The sequence below is a fragment of the Phyllobates terribilis genome, unplaced genomic scaffold (assembly GCF_046119375.1).
Source record: "Phyllobates terribilis strain yellow unplaced genomic scaffold, ASM4611937v1 Scaffold_2__4_contigs__length_985480577, whole genome shotgun sequence".
Classification (NCBI taxonomy): domain Eukaryota; kingdom Metazoa; phylum Chordata; class Amphibia; order Anura; family Dendrobatidae; genus Phyllobates; species Phyllobates terribilis.
The window spans coordinates 808,615,192-808,642,664 of NW_027362762.1; the positions used below are offsets into that span (position 1 = coordinate 808,615,192).

The window sequence follows — 27,473 nt, forward strand, 5'->3', positions numbered from 1 at the left end:
AACCAGATCACTGCATTTACTCCAAACCCATAGCAACCAGATCGCAGCATTTACTCCAAGCCCATAGCAACCAGATCGCTGCGCTTACTCCAAGCCCATAGCAACCAGATCACTGCATTTACTCCAAGCCCATAACAACCAGATCGCTGCATTTACTCAAAACCCATAGCAACCAGATCACTGCATTTACTCCAAACGCATACCAACCAGATCACTGCATTTACTCCAAACCCATAGCAACCAGATCACTGCATTTACTCCAAACCCATAGCAACCAGATCGCTGCATTTACTCCAAACCCATAGCAACCAGATCACTGCATTTACTCCAAACCCATAGCAACCAGATCGCTGCATTTAATCCAAACCCACAGCAACCAGATCGCTGCATTTACTCCAAACCCATAGCAACCAGATCACTGCATTTATTCCAAACCCATAGCAACCAGATCACTGTGCTTACTCCAAATCCATAGCAACCAGATCGCTGCATTTACTCCAAACCCATAGCAACCAGATCACTGCGCTAACTCCAAACCCATAGCAACCAGATCACTGCATTTATTCCAAACCCATAGCAACCAGATCACTGCGCTTACTCCAAACCCATAGCAACCAGATCACTGCATTTATTCCAAACCCATAGCAACCAGATCACTGCGCTTACTCCAAACCCATAGCTACCAGATCGCTGCATTTACTCCAAACTCATAGCAACTAGGTCGCTGCATTTATTCCAAGCTCATAGCAACTAGATCACTGCATTTACTCTGCGCCCATAGCAACCAGATCACTGAATTTACTCTGCACCCATAGCAACCAGATCACTGCATTTATTCCGAGCTCATAGCAACCAGATCGCTGCATTTATTCAAGAGCCCGTTAGGACCAATCAGATTGCTGCATTTACTCCAGAGCCCGTTAGGACCAATCAGATTGCTGCATTTACTCCAGAGCCCATGTGAACCAACCAGATCACTGCATTTATTCCAAGCCCATAGCAACCAGATCACTACATTTACTCTGCGCCCATAGCAACTAGATCACTGCATTTACTCTGCGCCCATAGCAACCAGATCACTGCATTTACTCCAAGCCCATAGCAACCAGATCACTGCATTTACTCTGCGCCCATAGCAACCAGATCACTGCATTTATTCCGAGCTCATAGCAACCAGATCGCTGCATTTACTCCAAGCCCATAGCAACCAGATCACGGCATTTACTCCAAGCCCATAGCAACCAGATCACTGCATTTACTCTGCGCCCATAGCAACTAGATCACTGCATTTATTCTGAGCTCATAACAACCAGATCACTGCATTTACTCCAGTGCCTATAGCAACCAGATCGCTGCATTTACTCCAGAGCCCGTTAGGACCAATCAGATCGCTGCATTTACTCCAGAGCCCGTTAGGACCAATCAGATTGCTGCTTTCGTGCTCCTCCTGTGTCTTTGACCAATGAGAGCACTGATCTGATTGGTTGGTGCTTTGCTCTAGTTCAGATAGCGGCTGCCCCGTGTCCGCGGTCTCCTCACCATTGTTCTGTCCTGTGTTGCTGCCCCCTGGTGTCTCTCGGTTTATAGACGCAGGAGACGCCCGGCTGCTAATGACGGAGCTGCCCGCCGGTGTCTGTGGTACAGGATGGGGCGGAGAGCTGCTGACAGAGGAGGGGACTCCCGGCCTGAGTAACACGAGGACTCTGACTCCGCCGGTGTCTCATTCTGGGCAGCCGGGAAGCCCAACAAGTGAGGAGAGAACCCCGGAAAGCCGGACATGGGGTCTCCCGGAGCGCGGAGGAGGAGCCGAGGACGGACTGCTGGTGACGTCATCGCATAAAGGCGGGAAAGTCACGTGTCAGTGACACGGCCGCGCGGAGACATTACCACAGCCATTACCTCAGGCATCGCCACAGTGATCACCTCAGTCACAACATCCCCTTCATTATTAACCCATAATAAACCTTCTCCTGTGCACTTTACTCTTCTGTAGAAATGATTTACATCAGACATTTCTGTCACGTTTTTATAAACGCAGAAAAAAAACCCATAATATAAATTTCTGAGGTAAAATCCAGCTTTATAAAAGCTAAACATGACACCTAACAACCGCACCCGCCGAAATCACCTCAAACACCCAGTTTGCCGAGGCCGGTTTTCAGGTTTGTGCTTTTTTCTTCTCCCGTTTCTATACCCTCCAGGGTCTCATGTTTTTTGTAGTTTTCAATAACAGCATTCACTTTACCAAATAATGAAAAAAAAGTGATGAAATTGTGAAGAAAAAAAAAAAGTGTGTTTGATAAAGACATGTTATGGGTCAAAACGAAGCTGACGTGGATTTGGCACAATACATTTTGCTTTATAAGTCATGGGTATTTTTGGGTGCCGCCATCGTCCTCGTTTTTATGGATTTGTCACCATGGTGGGCATCTGTCTGATGGAAGATGGCTACCAGCCGTTCCATCTACATTCGCTCATGGGTAGAAATCTGCTAATGTGAATGGACCTTTAGGCTAAATTCACACATATTTAATGTGGATTATTCCACGGTATCTGCAGCAAAATCAGCAGAAAAAAAATCAGTGATTTTTTCACATGCAGATTTTTCGGGCAGTTTTGTCACGGATCGTGTCTTTTCTAAGGGAGAAATCCGTACGAATACTTGACCTTTTGCAATCTTGTAAGGCCGGCCGCACACAGATTTTCTGCTGCGTATCTGTGGCATTTCCACACATGTGAAATGCAGGTTTTGTTGTGAATTTCACCCTATGCATATTGTGAAGACCACACTAAAATCCACAAACAAGTCTGCGCCAAAAAAAATCTGCACCAGACACACACAGTGTGCATTTACCCTAAGGAAGCGGAGGAAAATCTGCACCAGACACACACAGTGTGCATTTACCCTAAGGAAGCGGAGGAAAATCTGCATCAAACCCATGAAAAACGCAGGATATCGCCAGATAAAAGCAGCAGAAATTAAACAGGTTTTTTGGTGCCTAGTTATTTTCATCCCAATGGGGGAAAACTACAATAAAATCACTAAAGAAATTGGCGGTGTGCTACAAAAAAATGTATGAGAAAACCCACCAAAAACAGCCCCCTACAGAAATGTCATTCATTTTGCTGTTATCGCTCCATTTTTCTTGCACAAAAAAAAATTTCATTATAAATTCCACGAGTCAACGAGCGATGAAGGTGAATCCACAAAATGGCAGATTTGGTGCAGAAATGTTCTTTTTTTTGCAAATATATTTAACTACATAAATAGGACCATCACCGACATTTCTGAAACAAATTGTCATGAGTAACTATACTTTAAAAGTCCCCATTGTTGTCAGCCGAATCCCCTCCTCCACGATATCAACAGATTCGGGGGACAGTCTAATGTGGATGCGGACCCCTTGACTCCCCTAGATGTCGACAGATTCAGGCGACGGTCTAATGTGTATGCGGACCCCTTGATTCCACCCCAATACCAACAGATTGGGGCAACAGTCTAATGTGGATGCGGACCGCTTCAGTCACCCCAATGTCGACAGATTCCGGCGACGTTCTAATGTATATGCCGGTCCCTTGACTCTCCTCCGATATCGACAGATTCGGGCGACTGTCTAATGTGTATGCGGACCTCTTGACTCTCCAACGATATCGACAGATTCAGGCGGTGGTCTAATGTGTATGCGGACCCCTTGACTCTCCATCAATATCAACAGATTCGGGCGACGGTCTAATGTATATGCGGTCCCCTTGATTGTCTATCAATATCGACAGATTCAGGTAACGGTCTAACGTGTATGTGAACCCCTTGACCCTCCACCGTTATCGACAGATTCGGGCGACGGTCTAATGTGTATGCGGACCCTTGACTCTCCGCCGATATCAACAGATTTGGGCGACGGTCTAATGTGTATGCGGACCCTTGACTGTCTGCCAATATCGACAGATTTGGGCGACGGTCTAATGTGTATGCGAACCCCTTGACCCTCCAATGATATCGGCAGATTCGGACGACGGTCTAATGTGTATGCGGACCCTTGACTCTCCGCCGATATCGACAGATTTGGGCGACGGTCTAATGTGTATGCGGACCCTTGACTGTCTGCCGATATCGACAGATTTGGGCGACGGTCTAATGTGTATGCGAACCCCTTGACCCTCCACTGATATCGGCAGATTCGGACGATGGTCTAATGTGTATGCGGACCCTTGATTCTCCGCCGATATCGACAGATTTGGGCGACGGTCTAATGTGTATGCGGATGACCAGCCCAGGGGATGGGGACTACTCGGTACCCGGGCCTTTTGCCTTAGGGGTGTCGCGGTGGTCGGCTCCCGGGCCCGTACCCTGGGGTCACTCTTTAAAAAGGGTGGATAGATAAAATAAAAGTAAAAGTTTGTGACGCCACCTGTGGTATCTGGTGAGATTCACCAGCGCTGCGGCAGTCCGCTGAGGCCGATGATAAGGCAGCTTGGTGGTATTGCTCCCCACAGGTGAAGCTAGGCCTCAGGGCAGTGTATGATGAGGGGATGCAGGACAGACGGGACCCGACGGGTCAGAGCAAGAACAGGGACAGACACGATAGTCACTTCAGTACCTTTACTGGTAGAATTCAGGCACATCCCGGAGCACTGCAGGGTGAAGGGTGCATTTCAGGATCCTCCCCAATGAGCGGGTATCGGGCCTCCTGTTACTTGTCCTTGCTTGGTAAGTTTCTGACCTGCCTGGAGCTAGACCTAACTTTGTCTCTGTCCTGCGCTGGCTGACTTTTTGGTAGGGCCTTCTCTTGGAATACACGCTCCCAGCTTACGGGGCCTATGTGTCTCCTGGCTCTGTTACGTATCAGCACCTTAGCGATCCTGGGACTTGTAGTTCTCCAGGGATTCCAGTTATACCTCACTGGGTCATAGAGATCCCAGTAAGCTCGGATCCGGTATCCGGTAAAAGCTTCGGGGTGAGCTAGTTAAGCTCCTCTGCCCCCCTTGGGTTACTAACTCTCAACTCGCCTTCGGCCTACTCAGGCTCTCGCTAGGCTATACACACTGGCAGTTAGTGGGCTGCCGCTTCTGCCGCTCTTATGGCGTCGGCAACGCTCCTAAATCACTAACCTGAGTTCTGTATGACTCTGGGTTACTCTCCACTCTGCATTCAGCTCTTTACTTGCTGAACTCTCCAGAGGAACTCTCCCAACAGACTGTCTCCACTCACTTCCTGAGGAGAACGAACTGACTACCTAGCTCCACCTCCCTATTTATAATCCCTAACGGGCTCCCTCTGGTGGTCTGAGGTGGGAAGTGGAGGTGTGTGTATGGTGTGAGGACCCCTTGTGGAGGATTCCTTCCATGCACTCTTCCAGGATTTGTGGTGCTAAGGAAGCTGGGCGCCACATTCCCCCCTAGTAGAACTCAGCACTAGTTTTATATCAACAGGAAACATGAACAATCTTCCCTTTATGGGAGGCACCAAGCTTAAAACGTTGCATAACATTATAAACAGTAGTACAAGTTATAAGCAACCTCAGAACCCAAGTCTCCTTTGGTGAGGTTCCCAGGTAGGATGTCCATCTCACCAGGTAGAGTACTTAGTAACTTTTGAGGGACCTGTCCTAAACCCCCAACGTAGGCCCTGGGGTGGCTGCAGGGCATAAAGATACTGTGTTGGACCTCCAAGAGAGCCACTCCAGACAGGTTTTTCTGCCGAGGTCACCTATAGGGGCACTCCAGGTAGTGTAATTATTTACAAAGTAGTTTTTGGGCTGCACACAGTTCTCAGCCACGAAGTTCTTAGGTATTTAATGAGAGAAAGTGATTAGGCTAAGTGTCCGTAATAAAGCAAAACACAAATTAAACGCAGGTAAAAACAATATACAATACAGTGCAATAAGATATAATACCCCAGGGGTAACTATCTACACTTGTCAGCATTTTGAACAGTTTACTGTGTATACCTGACAGGAGGTTTGACTCGCGTGCTACATGTAGATCTGCGTAGTGCGGTGGTCTGTGTGGTATTAGTGTCTGTATCGTCAGTTACTCTACCAGTTCTACGTGTGACTAAGTTGTAAAACTGCCTTAACCTTTCTCTAGGATTGGCAAGTGTACCATTGGCTGGGCCCTCTTGCTCTTCTCCTGCCGGGGATCCTTCATCCGAGGAGTCTTCTTGAGCTGGCACTTCTGCAGCACTAGGCTCTTCTGCAGCAGTTACAAGTTCAACTTGCTGTGGAAGGTCTTCTGGTTGTAGGTAGAATTGGAGTGTAACGGGTCTGGGAGGCGGAACCTCTGAGCAACTATACAAGGGGGCGGTCCTTGTAAGGAAGCGGGTGACTCCCAGGGAAGACGGGCAGGTAGTCACGGCAAGAGACAGGGACAGTCTCTGGGTAGAAGGACAGCAGGCAGGTGGCTGGTGAGCGCTCCCAGGTGAGCGGGCGGGAATCTTTGGACAGGCAGGTGGTCACGGCAAGTGACGGTAGAGCCTCCAGGTAGGCTAGCAGGCAGGTAGCAGGTGAGCGCTCCCAGGTGAGCAGGCAAGAGTCTCTGGACAGGCAGGTGGTCACGGCAAGTGACGGTAGAGCCTCCAGGTAGGCTAGCAGGCAGGTAGCAGGTGAGCGCTCCCAGGTGAGCAGGCAAGAGTCTCTGGACAGGCAGGTGGTCACGGCAAGTGACGGCGGAGCCTCCAGGTAGGCTAGCAGGCAGGTAGCAGATGAGCGCTCCCAGGTGAGCGGGCAGGCTGGTCCATAGACAGACTGACAGGTGTCGGAAGGCAGACCGTGGGACCGCAGGCTTGCAAGCAGGTAAACGGATATCAGGCTGGTATCAAGCAGGAATCTGGCAGGTGACTGGCAGGAAACAGGCAGGAATCTGGCAGGTAACTGGTAACGGGACCTGAGGGCTGAAGCAGAGTGAAGGCTTTGCAACAACATTGCTCGGGCACCTCCATTTTGGAGGAGGTGCCTTAAATATGGGAGGTCCTCCGGCAATTGGCCGGGGACTCCTTAGGACGGCGCGCGCGGTCCCTTTAAGAGAGGGGGAGCGCGCGCGCACGCGCCCTAAGCACACTGCCGGGGAAGGAGCGCGTGCCGGAAGCAGCGGGGAGAGAAGCGCTGGAGGACGCCGCGCCAGGAGCGGGGAGGTGAGAGGGACGGCGTCTCTGCCTAGTACGGGGCAGAGACGCCGATGCTACAGTACCCCCCCCCCCTTTAGGCCCCCTCTTTTTTTGGCCAGAAAGAAATTTTTCAAGGAGAAGCGGGGCGTTGATGTTCTCCCTGGGTTCCCAAGTTCTCTCCTCAGGACCAAACCCCCTCCAATCTACCAGAAAAAAGGTCTTTCCTCTTACCCTCTTGGAGGCCAGAATACTCTCTACCTCAAAGACGTCATCAGCGGAAACCGGAGCAGGAGGGGCACCTGGATTATTGGAAAAAGAGTTAAAGACAACGGGTTTGAGGAGAGATACGTAGGAGTTGGGAATCCGTAGGGTGGCCGGGAGTTTTAATTTGTAGGCCACAGGGTTAATTTGCCTGAGGACTTCGAAGGGACCGATGAATCGAGGACCCAACTTGAAGGAGGGTACTTTGAGCCGCACATGTTTGGACGAGAGCCAAACCTTGTCTCCCGGACGGAATTGAGGCGGATCCAGACGTCTCTTATCAGCATATCTCTTCATCCGCTCAGAGGACAGAAGAAGAGCGGACCTGGTACTCTCCCAAATAGTAGAAGATTCGCTGACAAGAGACTCCGCAGCAGGGTTGTCCACAGAAACGGAGACAGGAAGCGGAATCCGGAGGTGCTGGCCATAGACAATAAAGAACAGGGACTTGGAAGAGGATTCGCTCTCGTGGTTATTATAAGAGAACTCGGCCCAAGGAAGGAGGTCCACCCAATCAGAATGGTGGGCATTAATAAAGTGCCGGAGATAGCTGGTAAGGATCTGATTGATCCGCTCCACTTGACCATTGGACTGAGGGTGGTAAGCGGAGGAGAAGTCCAGGGTGACGTCCAGCAGTTTACATGTGGCTCTCCAGAAGCGTGAGGTAAACTGAACCCCTCGATCCGACACGATGTGGAGGGGTAGGCCATGGAGTCGGAAGATATGGCGAATAAAGTCCTTAGCCAGCTCAGGTGCAGACGGAAGACCAGGCAGGGGAATGAAGTGGGCCATTTTAGAGAAGCGGTCCGCGACCACCCAAATGACAGTACACCCGGCAGAGACAGGAAGATCGGTAATGAAGTCCATAGCGATGTGTTGCCACGGGGCAACAGGTATGGGAAGCGGCAGGAGATGACCAGCTGGTAAGTGTCTGGGAATTTTGTTGCGGCCACAAGATGAACAGGCAGAGACGAAGTCTACCACATCCTTACGCAGGGTAGACCACCAGTAATGCCGGGAAATGAGTAGGAAGGTCTTCTTTTGGCCGGCATGGTCAGCTAGTTTAGAAGAATGACCCCAGCGAAGAACCCTCTCACGGTCTGGAGGCGCCACGAACGTCTTGCCGGGTGGAAGACGAGTCAAATCCAAGGGGGCCACATTCATCACCTTGGAGGGGTCGATAATGTGCATAGGCTCCTCCTCTTGGTCGGAGGACAAGAAGGATCGGGACAAGGCATCAGCTTTGACATTTCTGTCCGCCGGGCGGAAATGAAGGATGAAATCGAAGCGGGCAAAGAACAAAGACCACCGGGCTTGACGTGGATTAAGTCTCTTGGCATTTTGGAGATATGCCAGGTTCTTGTGATCCGTATAGATGATCACGGGTATAGAGCCCCTTCAAGCAGGTAACGCCACTCCTCCAGCGCCAATTTAACGGCAAGCAGTTCTCGGTCTCCTATGGAGTAATTGCGCTCAGAGGAGGAGAAGATTTTAGAGAAAAAGCCGCAGGTTACCATTCTCCCGGAGGAAGACTTCTGGGTGAGCACCGCTCCGGCTCCAGAGGAGGAGGCATCAACCTCCAGGTAGAACTGTTTGTTGCAGTCCGGATGGTGCAGCACAGGGGCAGAGGAGAAGGCTTGTTTCAGGGAAAGGATGGCCTCCTCAGCTTCGGATGACCATACCTTGGGATTTGCTCCCTTATGGGTGAGCGCAGATATGGGCGCAGTCCGTGACGAGAAGTGAGGAATGAAGAGACGATAGTAATTAGCGAAGCCCAGGAATCGCTGTATCGCCTTCAAGCCCTCCGGACGGGGCCACTTTAGGACAGCAGAGAGCTTCTCGGGATCCATTCGCAAGCCTGTCTGGGAGATAACATAGCCCAGGAAAGGAAGAGAGGTCTGCTCAAAAAGGCACTTCTCGTATTTAGCATAGAGGTGGTTCTGCCTGAGCCTAAGCAGGACCTGACGAACATCCCTCCGGTGTGTGGGAAGATCCGGAGAGAAGACCAAGATGTCGTCCAGGTATACCACCACGCAGGAGTAAAGAAGGTCACGGAAGATGTCGTTGACCAGTTCTGGGAACACGGCGGGAGCATTGCAGAGACCGAAGGGCATCACACGATACTCATAGTGTCCGTCCCGGGTATTAAATGCTGTTTTCCACTCGTCTCCCTGATGGATACGGACCAGGTTATACGCTCCACGTAGATCCAGCTTGGAGAAGATCCTGGCGCCTTTAAGACGATCAAATAACTCAGAGATGAGCGGAAGGGGGTATTTATTTTTAACCGTGATCTGATTGAGTCCTCTATAGTCAATACAGGGGCGTAGCGAGCCGTCTTTCTTTTTGACAAAGAAGAATCCGGCTCCAGCCGGGGAGGTAGATTTCCGGATAAATCCCCTAGCCAGATTCTCTTCAATGTACTCAGACATGGCCCGGGTCTCGGCTGCAGACAACGGGTAGATACGCCCACGGGGAGGAGTGGTGCCAGGTACCAGGTCGATCGGGCAGTCATATGGCCTATGGGGTGGCAACGTCTCTGCTTCCTTCTTACCGAAGACGTCCGCATAGGGCCAGTAAGGAGCCGGGAGACCTGGTAAATTAGCTGGAGTAGGCGGAGGGCGAGCTGGGCGGACCGGAACCAGGTAGGTCCTATGGCAGTCTGGACCCCATCGGAGTACTTCACCGGATCGCCAGTTCAATACGGGTTCGTGTGTCTGGAGCCAAGGTAGACCTAGCAACAGGGAGTGAGAAAGTCCGGACAACACATGGAATGAGATTTCCTCAGAGTGCAGCATTCCCACCTGCAGGGTTATGGGTTCAGTGATGAGCAGGATGGTCTCCGAGAGAAGTCTTCCATCCACGGAGGCGACTGATAATGGTTCAGCCAGGGACTTGGTGGGAATACGGTATCTCTCTACCAGAGACTGGGAGATGAGGTTTCCAGCAGCTCCAGAATCCAGGTGGGCGAGTTCAAAGTGAAGGTTTTCTCCCCAAGCAATAGAGACCGGTAAAGTCAGAGACGGAGAGGGCTTACTTTTGTCTAGGACGACCTCTCCGAGCGGTCCTAGACACTGGCGTTTCCCGGCTTCTCCGGGCAGGAACGGATGAAGTGCTCCATACTGCCACAATAGAAACAGCTTCCCTCGGCTCGGTGAGATTCTTGGCGAGATCTGACCATCTTGGTCTGGTCGATCTGCATAGGTTCAGGCGAGAGCGCCCGCGGAGTGACTGATTGAGAGGCAGGTCTCAGGGAAGTAGGAGCAGAGCAAGAAAAGTCTTTCTCCAAGGTAGTCTCTTTGGCACGTTCTTGGAACCGGATTCCAATCCGGGTAGCTAGTGACACCAGGTCATCCAGAGTGGTAGGAATGTCCCGACCAGCTAACTCGTCCTTAATCCGACTGGAAAGACCCTCCCAGAAGACGGACACCAGAGCCTCATTTTCCCAGGCAAGCTCAGAAGCGAGGGTGCGGAACCGTATGGCATATTGGCCCACGGTGAGACTCCCTTGGCGGAGACGTAGCAGAGAGGAGGCAGAAGAAGTTTTCCGTCCAGGTTCATCGAAGACTTTCCGGAAAGCAGCGAGGAAAGACGGCAGGTCGGACACCAGGGGATCCTCTCTCTCCCACAGGGGATTTAGCCATGCCAGTGCCTCCCCAGTAAGATGGGACATGATGAAGGCCACCTTGGCCCGGTCGGAGATGAACTCATATGCCAATAGCTCAAAGTGCAGGGTGCACTGGTTTATGAAACCCCGAGCTAAAGTAGGTTCGCCGGCAAAGCATGGAGGTGCCAGAAGCCGAGGTCCATAGTCGGGTACCATGAAGGGACTGGATTGCGGTACCGCAGGAATGGGCACGGCTGGACCAGAGGTAGACATAGACAAGTCACACAATGCGCCAAGACGAGAGTTAACGGACCGTAGATAGGACAGTACCACCTCCTGCTGAGTTTTCTGATGTAAGACTTCCTGGTGCAGATCGGAGATCTGGGGGCCACCGGGTTCCATGGCCCGAGCAAACTGTAACGGGTCTGGGAGGCGGAACCTCTGAGCAACTATACAAGGGGGCGGTCCTTGTAAGGAAGCGGGTGACTCCCAGGGAAGACGGGCAGGTAGTCACGGCAAGTGACAGGGACAGTCTCTGGGTAGAAGGACAGCAGGCAGGTGGCTGGTGAGCGCTCCCAGGTGAGCGGGCGAGAATTTTTGGACAGGCAGGTGGTCACGGCAAGTGACGGTAGAGCCTCCAGGTAGGCTAGCAGGCAGGTATCAGGTGAGCGATCCCAGGTGAGCAGGCAAGAGTTTCTGGACAGGCAGGTGGTCACGGCAAGTGACGGTAGAGCCTCCAGGTAGGCTAGCAGGCAGGTAGCAGGTGAGCGCTCCCAGGTGAGCAGGCAAGAGTCTCTGGACAGGCAGGTGGTCACGGCAAGTGACGGCGGAGCCTCCAGGTAGGCTAGCTGGCAGGTAGCAGATGAGCGCTCCCAGGTGAGCGGGCAGGCTGGTCCATAGACAGACTGACAGGTGTCGGAAGGCAGACCGTCGGACCGCAGGCTTGCAAGCAGGTAAACGGATATCAGGCTGGTATCAAGCAGGAATCTGGCAGGTGACTGGCAGGAAACAGGCAGGAATCTGGCAGGTGACTGGCAGGTAACTGGTAACGGGACCTGAGGGCTGAAGCAGAGTGAAGGCTTTGCAACAACATTGCTCGGGCACCTCCATTTTGGAGGAGGTGCCTTAAATATGGGAGGTCCTCCGGCAATTGGCCGGGGACTCCTTAGGACGGCGCGCGCGGTCCCTTTAAGAGAGGGGGAGCGCGCGCGCACGCGCCCTAAGCACACTGCCGGGGAAGGAGCGCGTGCCGGAAGCAGCGGGGAGAGAAGCGCTGGAGGACGCCGCGCCAGGAGCGGGGAGGTGAGAGGGACGGCGTCTCTGCCTAGTACGGGGCAGAGACGCCGATGCTACATGGAGTACTGGGATTATGACTGCTCCTCCGATTTGAGGCCAATCTGCCGGGAAATCTCCTAAGTCAGTGTGTATCACTGCTTCTTTTGGCTCTTCCGGTTTGGTGAAAGGCACTTCTTCATGGGATTTTAGTAGATCTGGACATAACTTTAGATGATCCCTGGACACTGTTGCGGACGTTCTTCCTCCATCTCGACTGATTATGCAAGTCTTCTTATTATCAAATCTTCTTTTTCCCATTGATCATCAAGTTTGTGGTTTCTCCGCTTTCTTTTTAAGACTGTTTCACCAGGTGTGAAAGGTTCTGCTGGCGCATTTTTGTTATAATGGGCTTCCTGCTTGCGTATGCGATCACTTTTTCTTGGCCATTCTGTTTCTGACTTAGGACAGCTCCCAGCCCTTCATTGCTGGCATCTGTATACAGCAGGAACGGTTGGCTGTAGTCAGGGTAGGCCAGGATCTCGTCGCCTGTCAGGATCTCCTTCATCTCCTGAAAAGACTCAGCTTGTTCCTTACCCCAGTTGAATGGAGGGTTCTTGCCTTTAGGGGACTGCCCTACCAGGAGGTCTTGCAGAGGTGCTGCTTTCTTAGTATAGTCTTTTACAAACCTCCGGTAGTATCCTACTAGTCCCTGAAAGTGACTCACCTCCTTGAGGTTCTTTGGCTCCGGCCACTTCTGGATGGCTGTGACTTTCTCCGGGTCTGGTCCTACCCCTTCTGTACTGACAATATGCCCCAGGTACTGTACCTTTCTCTTGAGCAGGTGGCACTTTGAGGGCTTTAGCTTCATCCCGTACCGGGACAGTGACTCAAATACCTCTGCCAGGTGCTTCAAGTGGTCTTCGTACGTTCTGGAGTACACTATCATGTCATCCAGGTATAGCAGTACAGTCTCGAAGTTGCGGTGTCCCAGGCAGCACTCCATCAATCTCTGGAACGTTCCGGGGGCATTGCAGAGTCCAAACGGCATGCTATTGAACTCGCATCGGGGTGGTAAAGGCCGTCTTCTCCCGATTCTCCTCAGCCACAGCTACTTGCCAGTACCCACTAGTAAGGTTAAGGGTGGAAAAGTAATTTGCAGACTTTAAGGCAGCTAGGGACTCCTCTATGCGTGGTAAAGGTATGCATCCTTATGTGTAATGCGATTTACTTGACGGTAATCTACACACATTCTCATGCTCCCATCCTTTTTCCTAACCAGCACTAGGGGAACTGCCCAGGGACTACAACTATCCCTTATCACTCCTGCCTTTCTCATGTCATGTAGCATTTCCTTTGCCTTCTGGTAGTGAGCTGGTGGTATTGGCCTATAACGTTCTTTGATTGGGGGGTGGTTGCCTGTGGGGATATGGTGTTGAACCCCCTTAACCCTCCCAAAGTCAAGTGGATGCTTACTGAACACCTGTGCGTGTTCTTGAACAACCCGGTGTACCCCCTGTTTTTGGTGAGCAGGAGTGGTGTCTGTCCCAATATGGAGTTGTTGACACCAATCCTCCACTTCGTCTGGTGAGGCTAAGGACTCCGCCTTGTGAATGGGGTTATTGTTCACAGCATGTAATTTGGCAACAGTGGCATAACGTGGTAACTTAACCTCATCTTCCCCACAGTTGAGAAGACGGACGGTTACTCTCCCATTACGTACGTCCACAACCCCAATGGCGGTTAAGAGTGTAGGCCGGTGTTCTGAACTAAGGGGTACTACCACTGCCTGGTAGCTCTGCCCTTTAAGGCCTATGGCTGCTCTACACCAGATAAGCATTTCTGTCATTGGGGGAATTACAATGGGTATGGGGTCTGTTACCCGCACATTACCAATTTCACCTTCTGTCATCTTTACTTGCTGTTGGTACATCAGGACTCGGATCTCCTTCTGGATCGCCCTTCTCTGTCCCGGTATGGCGGTGTCGGCGATCTGCTGGAGTAAGAAAACAACCTCTCCCAAACAGTTACCAACAATGTTAGTGCCAAGTACCATATACGGGTTGGTGTCATCAGGATTGGTCTCTACAACAATGAGTCCCTGGTCCTTCAGCTCCACTCTCCCCACTCTTACAGTCACATCCTTAACCCCGATTAGGTTAAGGGGGAGTCCGTTTGAAGCATAAATGGTCAAATTTGGAGCAGGCAGCCTAAGGTCGTCCATGGACCAGAACCTCCTGTAGAGGACTTCAGGCATGATGGTTACCTGAGATCCTGTGTCCAGCAGAGCGTGCGTCGGGATTCCGTCCAGTACAATGGAAAGGAAGGGTCTTCCTCCGACGAGCCTGTTGTACCAGTCAGATGGGCCTGGGGATCTTACTCCTGGGTGTCGGCCCTCGGACCCAGGGTTTTCTCGTTTAAAGGACAGCTTTGAGCGATGTGACCTGTCTTGCGGCATCTGTAGCAGACGGGGTCCCTCTGTGGACGGCGTTGGTCACTGCTCCTCGCAGATGATGTTGTCCTCCTCCTCCTTCGCATCCAGGGGACATCCTCAGGGCTGTCGGCTAGCAGGATCTTCCCTCCTTCCTCGGGCTCCGTCCGCAGCGGCAGGGCACTCAGCACAGTGGTCAGCGTTTTACTCAACTGACGCACCTCAGAGCGCAGGCTGTCCAGCTCACTAGGGGACGCTGCTGGAACTTTGGCTTCAGCGGCCACTGGGGAAAAGGTAGGTGATGCAGGCACTGGGGTGGCCTCCCCCTGGTAACATTGGATGGCTTTTGTCTCCAGGGGCTGCAGTCCTTTAATAGCCATGTCCTTGAGGTTGTCAAAGGTGGCTTCTGGATGATCCAGGGACCACCAATGCACAGTCCTGCTCTCCTCTGGAGACTTTAGTCCCCGGACAAACTGTTCCTTTAACATTTTGTGTTTATTGTCTATGCTAGTGGGACTAACCTGTTTCAGAGCCCGAAGGGCCCCTTGCAGACGCCAGGCATAGTCCCGAACGTTGTCCTCTGGTTGCTGAGAACAGTTGTAGAACCTCATCCGGAGGTCCGCTTCAGTATGGTCCTCAAACACAGTCTGTAGTTTGTTGAAGATTGCGGACTCTGACTCCTGGTCTGCGGCTGACCAGTTTTCTACTTCCCGCTCCGCAGCACCGGTCAATTGTCCTAATACGACAGCAGCTCTCTGTTTGCCTGTCATAGCGTACATGTCCAGGATACCGCGGATCTTCCGTTTAAATCCTGACAGGGTATCTGGTTTACCGCTATACTGTGGGAGCCACTTTGCTCCAGGAATATACGGTAAAGTCATTGGGATGACAGGGGTTACAGGCGCTGTTGGTGGAGCGGCTGCTTCAGGCCGTGCAGCATCAGGCGCAGGTTGGATATCAGGCGCGGGTTGGACATCAGGGCCGACAACCGGTATCCCGGCATTGGGCTGTTCGTCGGCCATCCTGGCGCCCCCCTAATGAACCGTGGCCTACCTTCTTTTCTTTTGATTCCGGTAGGCCGCAGCTCCGCAGGTAACTGTCGTCTTTAGGACCTTGCGTCGCTTGCGTCCTACATCAGAGCGTGCAGAGACGTTCCTTTCAGGACCTGGTGCGTCCTGGTCTGACGTCAAGGCGTGGGGGCGTGTCCAGGGCTTCGCGCTCTTTTGGCAGATACGCCCCTTATTTTCCCGCGGTTACGCCCTTCTTCTTGCTCAATGGCCCGCTGTGACGTAATAATGGCGGACAATGGCGGCAATCTTCACCACAGTCAAATATACAGTTCAGTTCAATAAAGGCGCACAGTGCCCGGTGGCAACGGGCATAACACTCCGTCGTTGCAGCGAGCACGCGATCCTGTTCATGACGCCAGGAAGGAGATGTGTCGCCCAGGGGATGGGGTTTACTCGGAGCCCGGGCCTCGTTGTCGGGGGTTGTCGCGGTAGTCGGCTCCCGGGTCCGTACTCTGGGCCTCTCCTTTAAATGGGTGGATAGATAAATTATATGAAAGTAAAAGTTTGTGACGCCACCTGTGGTATCTGGTGAGATTCACCAGCGCTGCGGCAGTCCGCTGAGGCCGATGATAAGGCAGCTTGGTGGTATTGCTCCCCACAGGTGAAGCTAGGCCTCAGGGCAGTGTATGATGAGGGGATGCAGGACAGGGGTGACCCAGCCGGGCTGACGGAAAGACAGGCAAACACATGCAGTTCTCTTCAGTACCTTTTACTGGTGGAAATTCAGGCACATCCCGGAGCACTGCAGGGTGAAGGGTGCATTTCAGGATCCTCCCCAGTGAGTGGGTATCGGGCCTCCTGTTCCTTGTCTTTCCTTTGTAAGTTTCTGACCTGGCTGGAGCTAGGCCTAACTTTGTCTCTGTCCTGCGCTGGCTGACTTTTTGGTAGGGCCTTCTCTTGGAATACACGCTCCCGACTTACGGGGCCTATGTGTCTCCTGGCTCTGTTACGTATCAGCACTTTAGCGATCCTGGGACTTATAGTTTTCCAGGGATTCCGGTTATACCTTACTGGGTCATAGAGAACCCGGTAAGCTCGGATCCGGTATCCGGTAAAAGCTTCAGGGTGAGCTAGTTAAGCTCCTCTGCCCCCTTGGGTTTCTAATTCTCGACTCGCCTTCGGCCTACTCAGGCCCTCGCTAGGCTATACACACTGGCAGTTAGTTGGCTGCCGCTTCTGCCACTCTTATGGTGTCGGCAACGCTCCTAACTCACTAACCTGAGTTTGGTGAGTCTAGACTGGCTTCAGGGTTGCTGGAGGCCTCCACTACCTCGACAGCTTGCGTGCAGATCTGTATATGGAGCTCCAGTCTGACTGTCTCCACTCACTTTCTGAGGAGAACGAACTAAACTCACTACCTAGCTCCACCTCCCTATTTATAATCCCTAACGGGCTCCCTCTGGTGGTATGAGGTGGGAAGTGGAGGTGTGTGTATGGTGTGAGAACCCCTTGTGGAGGATTCCTTCCATGCACCCTTCTAGGATTTGTGGTGCTAAGCATAGCTGGGCGCCACACAACGACAGGTGCATGGCAGGAGGCATCTTCGCATGCACCATGGACAGGGGATTGGCTTGCATGCACAACAGCGGAAGAAGCAGTGGTGCCACCCGCAGACATTGTTCCTGGACCCTGGGGTTCGGCCCACAAAGTCGGGTGCTTTGCTGCCATGTGCCTGATCATGCTGATGGTGATCAGGCTGCTAGTTTTGCCACCCCTGCTGATGCTGACCTGGCAGGTGGAGCAAATGGCCTTTTTGAGGTTATCGGCAGAGTCTTTAAAAAACAACCAGACTCAGGAAGAACTAACAGTTGTACTGGCAACTTACATCATGTTGGTGTTACGGGGAATGGTTGCCTGCCTTCTGTCTGTGGCCACCACACTGCTTCTTCCAGCCTCTTGGGGTGCTCTGCCTCTCTCCCCCTGTGTGCTGCTGTCCTCGCTCTGCATGTTCCCCTGCCAGGTTGGGTCAGTTACTATATCATCCACCACCTCGTCTTCCACTTCCGCACCCTGGTCCTCCTCCTGACTTTCTGGCAATTGTGTCTCATCATCTTGATGCGCCCCCTGGGCCATGTTCAAGGGATACCCGGAGCCGGATCTGGATAGGGGTAGTAGTCCTTGTGGCGGTGACCCGGTCCGTGCCCAGGGTGTCAAACTAAGTGTGTGGCAGTCTTGGTAGGTGTTGTTTCAGTGTCGACTACGCCACCCGTTGATTTGCGGTCACAAGGCCGCCGCTGCAGAACAGTCCGCTGAGGCCGGTGGTATGTGTGCAGCAATGGTGGTATAACCCCCAACGGGAGGGGTATGGCCTCAGGGCAGTTGGTGCGGATGATGGGGGTAGTGATTGTGTAGAAAGGAGAGTCAGAGACGTGAGATGCAGTTTCAGGGTTTTTACTCACTGATGTTGCTTTAGTCACTCTGGCCTTGAGTGACCACCCGAGCCGTGCTGCGTCCACCAGGTGCGGGACTCGGCTAACCCCCAGGCAGTTCCGGAGCGTGGTCCTGAGCTTCCCTCTCACTCTCTTTCTCCTGGCCGTCCCCACCAGGGATCCACCTTTGTCCGGTTCCCTTGGGCCTTCTGATGGCAAAACCTTCTCTGGCTTTCCTGACCCTACTCTCGGTGTACCTTCCTGGTGGATGTGGTGAGGGTCGTGGCAAAACTTGCCCACGACCTCCGGTTCCTGGTTAAGGGTTCCTTTTGCCTCCGCCAGCTTGGGATCCGGTGCCCTCTTCTGCCAACCCTTCACCCTTTCTGGTTTGATTCTGGGATCTTAGGGTTCCCTCTGGCTCTGCCTCTCTGGGTCCTTCTTCCTCCTCTCTCTTCATGCTTGGCCCTGGAGCTGGGCCCAGCCGGAGCCACAGCTCCCAGCCAGCCCTCCTGGCTGAGCTCTTCTGCTCTGCTTCTCCTCAGGCTGAACTCGACTAAAAAGACCCTGTCTCTAGATGGTGCCCACCATATATACTCCCTCTATGTGTGAGCCCAGGTGACCAGCACCCAATGGGCTCCTAGCTTTACCCAGAGTACTCCCCCTATCTGCCCCTACACTACTGGGATGTTCCACCCCCCCTCCCACTCCAGCCAGGGACAGACGCTGTCGTACCTGCACATTTACTTGGTGGGAGTACCGTAGTTCTGTCCCCCGGAAATGGGATGTATGTAGTGCATGCAGCCTACTGAGCTCAGTCCCACACTCCATCCTTACCCGGGAGTGGAATACCACACCTCTGGTGTGAGGTGCAATACCCCTGCAGCAGCCGAGTCCTCAGGGTGCTACAATCTTCCACCTCTTGTGACACTTTCCCACCGTCGCCTTAGTGTGACCGTGGCTGCTCAAATACTTTGGCATCGCTACATGCGATCTCCAATTGCCCCGCTTCAAGTGGACCGAGCGAGAGGCCCAAATCTATAAATGGAAAAGTGAACAGCTCTTCGGAGTGTCCAAGTGTGGGATCAGTTGTCTCCGGGCACTCGGCATGGTGGGAGGAAGGAGGATCAGGGTGAGGAATATGCAGTCCAGACTTACGGCTACTGAGACTTGACCGTGTGGAAGACAGGGTGGTGGGGGTGATGGTGGCAAAGTGACTGGAAGCATTATCCACTATCCAACTAACAATCTTTTGACACTGCTCTGGGTTCAATAGTGGTGTGCCGCGGTCCCCTAGGAATTGGGACAGGAAGGTCGGGCGAGAAGATGTGGGTGTTTGTTGTGGCACAATTTCAGTTACCCACGGCCTCGGCCTCTGCATGCACCATCACCATGACGTCCAGTTCCCCGTCCCTTGCCACGCGTCTTGCCCATTTTAAATGGAGGACAATGTTTTCCACGCTCACTACAAATGGCTGAATTTGGAGCGAAGTTATATGAAATCCATGTGACGGAGGGACCCGAGCATCCGCCTGAGAATCTCGCAAGTACTCATCGAGCTCCGAGCATCTCGAGTACTGAGATGCTCCGGTGAGTACCGAGTACTTGCGAGTATTCTCGCTCATCACTACTGTGATGACACCTGTATAACATAGGAGATATTCTCCAAACTATTTCATACTGAGATGTCCCTTCTGTATAAAGTTTGGAACCGAACAAAGTATTTTTTTCCTGTGGCTGAGGCCTGTATAACATACAGTAAGAGATATTCTCCAAACTATTTCATACTCAGATCTAGCCTGCTGTATAACGTGTGCCACACAAAAAAATCTTTTCTGGACTCTGCCTAGCAAGGCAAAAAAATCAATTTTTATACTTTTAAAACAGCTGGGGTTCACCGCCACTAAGACAGTAGGTGGCTTTTAGCAGACTGTATAACGTTTGCCACACAAAAAAATCTTTTGTGGACTGTGACTAGTAACAGTAAAAATCTATTTGTTTTACTGTGCATCCAGCTGAAGTTCACCCATCAAACAAATGACAAAGTGGGTTAACACAGCGTGCACTATCACATTAGCAAATGGAAAAAAAAAGGTTTTTGTGCACTGCACTCAGAAGCCCTGCACTGACAAGCTCTGCACTCAGAAGCCCTGCACTGACAATCTCTGCAGATCACTGAATTTCAACCCCACAAAATCAAAAAGTGGCCTACAAGGGCTTGCTTGCTTTATCACATTAGCAAGTGCAAAATTAGATTGAAGTTATACTCCTGCATGGAGCACAGACAGTACAACCTGTGCACAACACTGCTCTATGCCATAGACCCTGCTCTTTCTGTCAGAATCTCAGTAATTGCACAAAAACAAAAAAAAAGTGCTGCAAGGTTGATAGAAGAAGTACACAGCACAGGACTTATCTACACTATCTGACTTCCACAGAAGCGCCCATCTATCTAGCTAATACCCATCATCACACAGGAGCTGGGTGCAGGTGCAGCATCTCACACCAGTGACATGCATAAAATGGGGAACATGGTCGGTTTTTATATCGAAAGAACTTGTGATTTCAGCAGCCAGTTGCAGAAGCCCTTGTGTCTGGGACACTGTGGATGCTTCCTGCGCTCTGATTGGCTAGCCGCACTTTCCTGAATTAAAGTTCCCTCCTACAGGAAGAAAAAAAAACACAGCGCGCTGCTGATCTGACCTGTTCTGAGCTATCACCAGCCCCCCCACTCATCTACCACGTCCCCCCGCTCATCATACACAAGCACTATGCTAGCAAAACTGTTACAAATGCTGTAGTTGCCCCGCAATCACGTAACCACGTAAATTCACCGAACGTTATCGATTTTACCGAATTTTAACAAATTTTGCTCACCTTTCCGATCACGAATCCGAATGTGCCACATTTGTGTCAAATTTGAGTTTTGAGATCGGATTTCAAACATATTCGCTCATCACTACTCAGGATCCAGACCCACACCAATGTGCTCAGAATTAATGGAGTTAAAACATAATACCTCCCAAAAGTTAAAAAGTACCTTGTTTAATAGTGCTACTGCCTGCACCTCAGTACTGTGGTTCCTGCATGGTCCACACTCTGATGATGGCTGGTAACAACAACTCCTAGTAAAAAAATAAAATAAAAAAACCTCCATTTACCTCCCGTATTGGTGGCGGAGCTCTGGAGCAGTGGAATGACACCCAATCAGCACTGGCGTCACCTTCCCCGCTATCATATGAATTAAACATGAAGAGGAAGCCAGCGCTGCAGTTGCTCTCTGACATCCTCTTCATGTTCAATCTGTACACAGGCGGGGACAGCTCCTGTCAGTGTATTCCAGCTGGCGTGTGTGTGGTCAAATTACTAATGTCACCGCTCAACACACTATCCAGATGGAACAAAGTTGGTGATTGTCGTGGGACGTGAGATGAATTTATGGCAGACCCCTTTGAATTATTTTATTTTTTATAAGTAACAAATGGGTAAAAAAGGGACAGGGACTACTTTTTACAAATAAAAGACTTTTCTGTGTGTGTGTGTTCACTGCTTTTGACTACACGGTTACTAATGGGGGTTTCTTATAGACGTCTCTCCATTACTAAACCCTTGGCTTGATGGCAGCAGACATTTGTCTGAGATGATCTAGTGAATCCTGCTTTGAGCAGGGGGTTGGACCAGATGACCCAGGAGGTCCCTTCCAACTCTACCATTCTATGATTCTATGATTCTATGATTACACAGCTGACATCAACCCCAAAACCATTACCCGGCTTGCCCACGCACCAGGGCAATCAGGGCAAGCGGGAAGAAGCGAGGCCAAGCGCCACAATTGACGCATTTAATGGATACGCCATTTCTGGGGTGGCTGAGAGCTGGTGTTATAAATCTGGGAGGGGGCGAATATTCATGACCCCTTCCCAGCCTATTAATATCAGCTCACAGCTGTCTGCTTAGCCTTTGCTGGTTATTAAAAATAGGGGGGACCCACATCATTTTTTGGGGGTCCACTTTTTTTTAATAACCAGTAAAAGGCTATGCAGACAGCTGTGAGCTGATATGAATAGCCTTGGAAGATTCATAGATATTGGCCTCTTCCCAGAATAATAACACCAGCCCCCAGCTGTCTACTTCCCCTGAGCTGGGTATTAAAAATAAAAGGGACCACATGCCATTATTTTCTTTTATTTCTTTAATTATAAGCTAAATACTGTAACATCCCTGGCGGCGTGCTTGCATAGTGCACCACCTCCTACTATGGTCTATAAAATATGGCTGATTAACCCTCTCTGCACCTACTATGCAGGAGAAGACTTCCACGTTTCACATCACTGAAGCTAACAGCCTCAATAAAACATATCTCCCCTGCAGTATCTTGCCAGTGACTTTATCACAACATGCACAATAAGCTACACACCCCCTGAACTAATTATGTATCTCACTGACATTTTTCTATCTATTCTATTCTGACAGTTCACGCTGTGAATTTACTGTACTCGGCTGATGAAATGTCGGGTTTCCTATGAAAAGGGGTGTGTAAAAATCACACACATGGTCCGTGTGCCGTGCAATTTTTTTTCTCGCACCCATTGAATTGCATTGCTGAGTCTTGTCCAATATACGCGGCCACTCGCAGCATGCTGGGATTTTTTTTCAGTCCGATCCGAGCTGAGAAAAAAATCGCAGATTAACACTGAATCAGTGAATAACATTAGTCAGAGTTATTATTTCTATAGAAATAATGATTACAGCTTTATATACAGCAGCTATATATATATATTTTTTTAGCAATTACCAAACTGCAGAGAAAACTATGATGGAAATGTTTTTTTATTAATAATAGGATAGAAGGTGACAGAGGCCGTACATGTCCGGGTGGAGATGTGACAGTCAGAAGGCCAGAGGTGGATGGTGAAGGACCTTCTGTACAGCTCCAGCAGTGATGGTGGATCTGCTGGACTTCAGGGCGCTGGATGCGGAGGTTTCATGTCCTTTAGATGACACTAGGGGTACAGTGACAGCACGCAAATACGCGCGCAGCCCTGGATAATCCTCGCTGGCAGGATGATAAGATCCGGCGGAAGATGGAACCTATGAGAAGAGAAGTAAATATAGTGTAAGTGATGGGACTCCATATGACATGATACTACTGGGCGGTCACTGTGTGCCGCCATGTGGTGCACCCCTAATGAGCGATATTCTACTATAGGAGCCGATGTCTCATTATAATGACAGAATCCATGAGAAAACTGTACAAAATGTGAGGAAATAGATCCAGTATGGGTCCATGGGCAACATAATTGGGATCCATGGAACATGGGTAACATAGGAGACCTATTACAGGAAAACCATGTGCAAATATTTGACCCTTGATGGCAACATTCACGCTTCTGGTGTTATAGGCCCGTACATACCTGACAATGGGGACGAGGATGGCAAGCGGCTTATAGCATCGTCTCTGTCAGATTCAGGAAAAGATTCTTTCTGCCTGTTTGGAAGAAGAAACACGTGTAAATCACAAGTAAACTTCATATAAAAGGATTGTCTCACTAGAAGAACACCGACTGTAACATCTAATAGGACATATGAAAGTCATAGTGGGGAAGGTCTGCAGCTTATATCTACCATGTATGGAGCAGAGCGGAAAACAACTACTAAGAATGGCCGGCATGTAATACTACATCCCTCCTGCAGTGGGCAGCACTAACAATGCATGACCGGCTGTAATTATAGGCTGTTATCACCAGAGGTTTCTAAATACAATAGCACAATGACCGCTGATCATGGGGCAGTGGATGCTGCATTTTATATTTGGGTACTTATGTCCTATATTTGGTGTTGTGCACATATATCATCCTGGAGTTCCCAGTAATGACCCCATAATCTACTCACATTTCTGAGATGTTTGTACCAGATCCTGGAGTACACTCTGGAGGAGACTTAGGATCCTCATTGGTAGCGATGGTACAGAGCTAAAAACGGACAAAAATAAGATATGAAATACTTTTTTTACTTGGAAAGGTCATTTTTTTGCATATTCTGGATTGATTGATCACATACTTACTTTAGAAAGCCTTTCAGAAGATGATGTAAAATACTGGAGGTCAGGACTCTCATTGTTCTCAATTGTGTCTTCCTCATCCTCTGAGACTACATGCTTCTCTATGTCAGCGTGATCTACAAGATATAGGTAATGAAGTGTTATAATCGGTTGTCAGTATAACACAGTCGCCATTTATCACTAACATTACTGGGAAGATGAGACAAACAGCTGCTTAGTCTAGATGACGTCTCCTTCTACTTACTGATAAAGAGGCTGGTGTCCACGTCTGACAAAAGCGGAGGAACGTACTCTGGCTTCTGACTTAGAAGGTTGTCGAAGTCTAATTCACACAGGAATGAACAACTCTTGATTTCACATGCTCCTCCTGGAAAAAGAAAAACAAAGGTGATGAAGACCTTGTCAGAGACTACTCCATATCTGAATGGTTAATCTTAATCTGAACTAATCTAATAACATAACAAAGCTGACAGGAAGGAAACAGACTGAAAGTCATAGTTTGGAGAACTAGAAATAGGCAGATAGAGATGTGCTGATTCTCCTGGACATGAGTGATATATCTGTTACCTGTCCCAAGTCTATGTGCAGGATTTGTTCTGAGCAGGTCAGTGATGAGGTCCTGAGCATTGGGGTGAGGAGCGTGATCAAAATCCCAAATGATGTCTCCTGTTATATAGAAAATTGCAGAAAATAAAAGCTCTGTATTGGACTATAAGATAAAGCAAAGGGAATAAGCAAACTAATGTAACCAGTCACAGCAACGATCGGATTATTCTACTTACCAGTGACAATACTTTTATAAACATCAGTTAGGGAATCCCCATCAAATGGTACAGATCCCACCAGAAATTCATATAGGATTATCCCCATTGACCACCAGTCAACAGGTCTTCCACAGCCTTTGTTCAGGATGATCTCTGGGGCCTTGTAATTCGGGGTGCCACAGTCCTGGAAATAAACAGAAGATCGAGATGAGAACTGATGAAACCATTATTATGACAAGTTCTCGCCATAAAAATACAATAACAGAAGATAAAATATCAGAGGAAAAGTTCTCTACAAATGAAGAACGTAGAGAAGAGACAATGGTGTGAAGAGATTTGTAAAGAACCAGCTGAGTTCCTGTAAGCGATGCCTACCCCAGTGTCCATGAACTCTCTGGTGATGTCCTCCATTGATTCCTTGTGCGTGTTGGTTTTTGGTATCATGAGACCAACTTTTGAAAGCCCAAAATCGGTGACTTTTATGTGTCCAGCAGATGTAATCAAGAGGCTGTGAAAGAGAAGATGGTTTTAGCTGCACAGTCCGTGTGATAATAAATGATAACTTTCCCCCCTTTATTATACTACAGGGGGCACTTACTTGTCCGGTTTCAGGTCTCTGTGCACCACACCATAGCTGTGCAGGTATTCCACAGCAAGAACCGCTTCTGCAAAGTACAAGCGGGCCATGAGGACAGGAAAAGGACCATACCTGGTCAGGAGGGTCCTACAGTCTCCACCTATAGGAGAAAGGAAATATGGCCGGTGAGGGGTTTATACAGCAGATCACCACCATGTATCATGAGAAGTGAGCGGAGATATTGGGGCAGGAGAGAATATATACAGACATAATGTATAGTGCACAGAATATTAGTCTGAAGTCATGGTGAGATGTCGTCCATATCACTAATAAAGTGATGTCACGTCTCGTCTCCAGCTGGAGATACTGACGGGCTCAGTGCGGACATACAGGGAGACCACCATCAATGACTTTCCCTAATATCTATAGTAAATGCTCTGCGGGGATGTAACCGTCCACCTGGACAATCCTAATGATAAGATGTCAGCAGACATGGGCTGAATATAATACATGGACATGTCCTACCTCCTACATACTCCATGACCATACACAGGTGAGATCTCGTAGGGAAGGAGCAGAGCATGGAGGTCACAAAGGGACAATCAGCGAATGTCAGGATGTCCCTCTCCAGATAGGCCCATTCCACTTCTTTTGGAGTATCCAGGTTCTTCTTGGCTATTTTCTTCATAGCGAAGATCTGCTGTGAGTCTTTGTGGTGCACTAAGTAGACGGCCCTGGAAAGAAGAAGAATCCATGGTTTATAATAAATCCTTATTAACAGTCCATCTATAGAAGTCATTAAATGATCTTCTGTACTACTGTTTAATACAAGTCCAGCCATCACTAGAAATCCACATCTAAACATCCATGAAAAAACACTACATAGATCACCTATGGGAGGTCTGCACAATGCCACGTCTGCCAGACCCTGACCCAGGTCACATTATCACCTATGGGAGGTCTGCACAATGCCACGTCTGCCAGACCCTCACCCAGATCACATTATCACCTATGGGTGGTCTGCACAATGCCACATCTGCCAGACCCTCACCCAGATCACATTATCACCTATGGGAGGTCTGCGTAATGCCACATCCGCCAGACCCTCACCCAGGTCACATTATCACCTATGGGAGGTCTGCACAATGCCACATCCGCCAGACCCTGACCCAGGTCACATTATCACCTATGGGAGGTCTGCGTAATGCCACATCCGCCAGACCCTGACCCAGGTCACATTATCACCTATGGGAGGTCTGCACAATGCCACATCTGCCAGACCCTCACCCAGGTCACATTTTTACCTATGGGAGGTCTGCACAATGCCACGTCTGCCAGACTCTCACCCAGGTAACATTATTACCTATGGGAAGTCTGCACAATGCCACGTCTGCCAGACCCTTACCCAGGTCACATTATTACCTATGGGAGGTCTGCACAATGCCACATCTGCCAGACCCTCACCCAGGTCACATTATCACATATGGGAGGTCTGCACAATGCCACATCCGCCAGACCCTGACCCAGGTCACATTATCAACTATGGAAGGTCTGCACAATGCCGCGTCTGCCAGACCCTCACCCAGGTCACATTATCACCTATGGGAGGTCTGCACAATGCCACATCCACCAGACCCTGACCCAGGTCACATTATCACCCATGGAAGGTCTGCACAATGCCACGTCTGCCAGACCCTCATCCAGGTAACATTATCACCTATGGGAGGTCTGCACAATGCCACGTCTGCCAGACCATTACCCAGGTCACATTATCACCTATGGGAGGTCTTCGTAATGCCACATCTGCCAGACCCTCACCCAGGTCACATTATCACCTATGGGAGGTCTGCACAATGTCACGTCTGCCAGACCCTCACCCAGGTCACATTATCAACTATGGGAGGTCTGCACAATGCCACATCCGCCAGACCCTGACCCAGGTAACATTATCACCTATGGGAG

The 27,473-nt window shown here is 50.2% G+C and overlaps 1 protein-coding gene across 1 annotated transcript in view; it reads right to left on the reverse strand.

Annotated features, from left to right (window-relative positions):
• Positions 1–2,129: 2,129 nt before the first annotated feature.
• Positions 2,130–27,473, reverse strand: part of LOC141247907 (microtubule-associated serine/threonine-protein kinase 3-like) — a 28,072-nt gene continuing 2,728 nt past the window's right edge. Inside the window, exons 3-10 of the mRNA XM_073669289.1 lie at positions 26,037–26,245; positions 25,533–25,671; positions 25,310–25,442; positions 24,953–25,118; positions 24,738–24,836; positions 24,415–24,537; positions 24,170–24,286; positions 2,130–2,239 (exon numbers count right to left, since the gene is read on the reverse strand). Of these exons, the coding sequence (XP_073525390.1) occupies positions 2,130–2,239; positions 24,170–24,286; positions 24,415–24,537; positions 24,738–24,836; positions 24,953–25,118; positions 25,310–25,442; positions 25,533–25,671; positions 26,037–26,245 (1,096 nt within the window). The remainder of the gene's footprint in view (positions 2,240–24,169; positions 24,287–24,414; positions 24,538–24,737; positions 24,837–24,952; positions 25,119–25,309; positions 25,443–25,532; positions 25,672–26,036; positions 26,246–27,473) is intronic.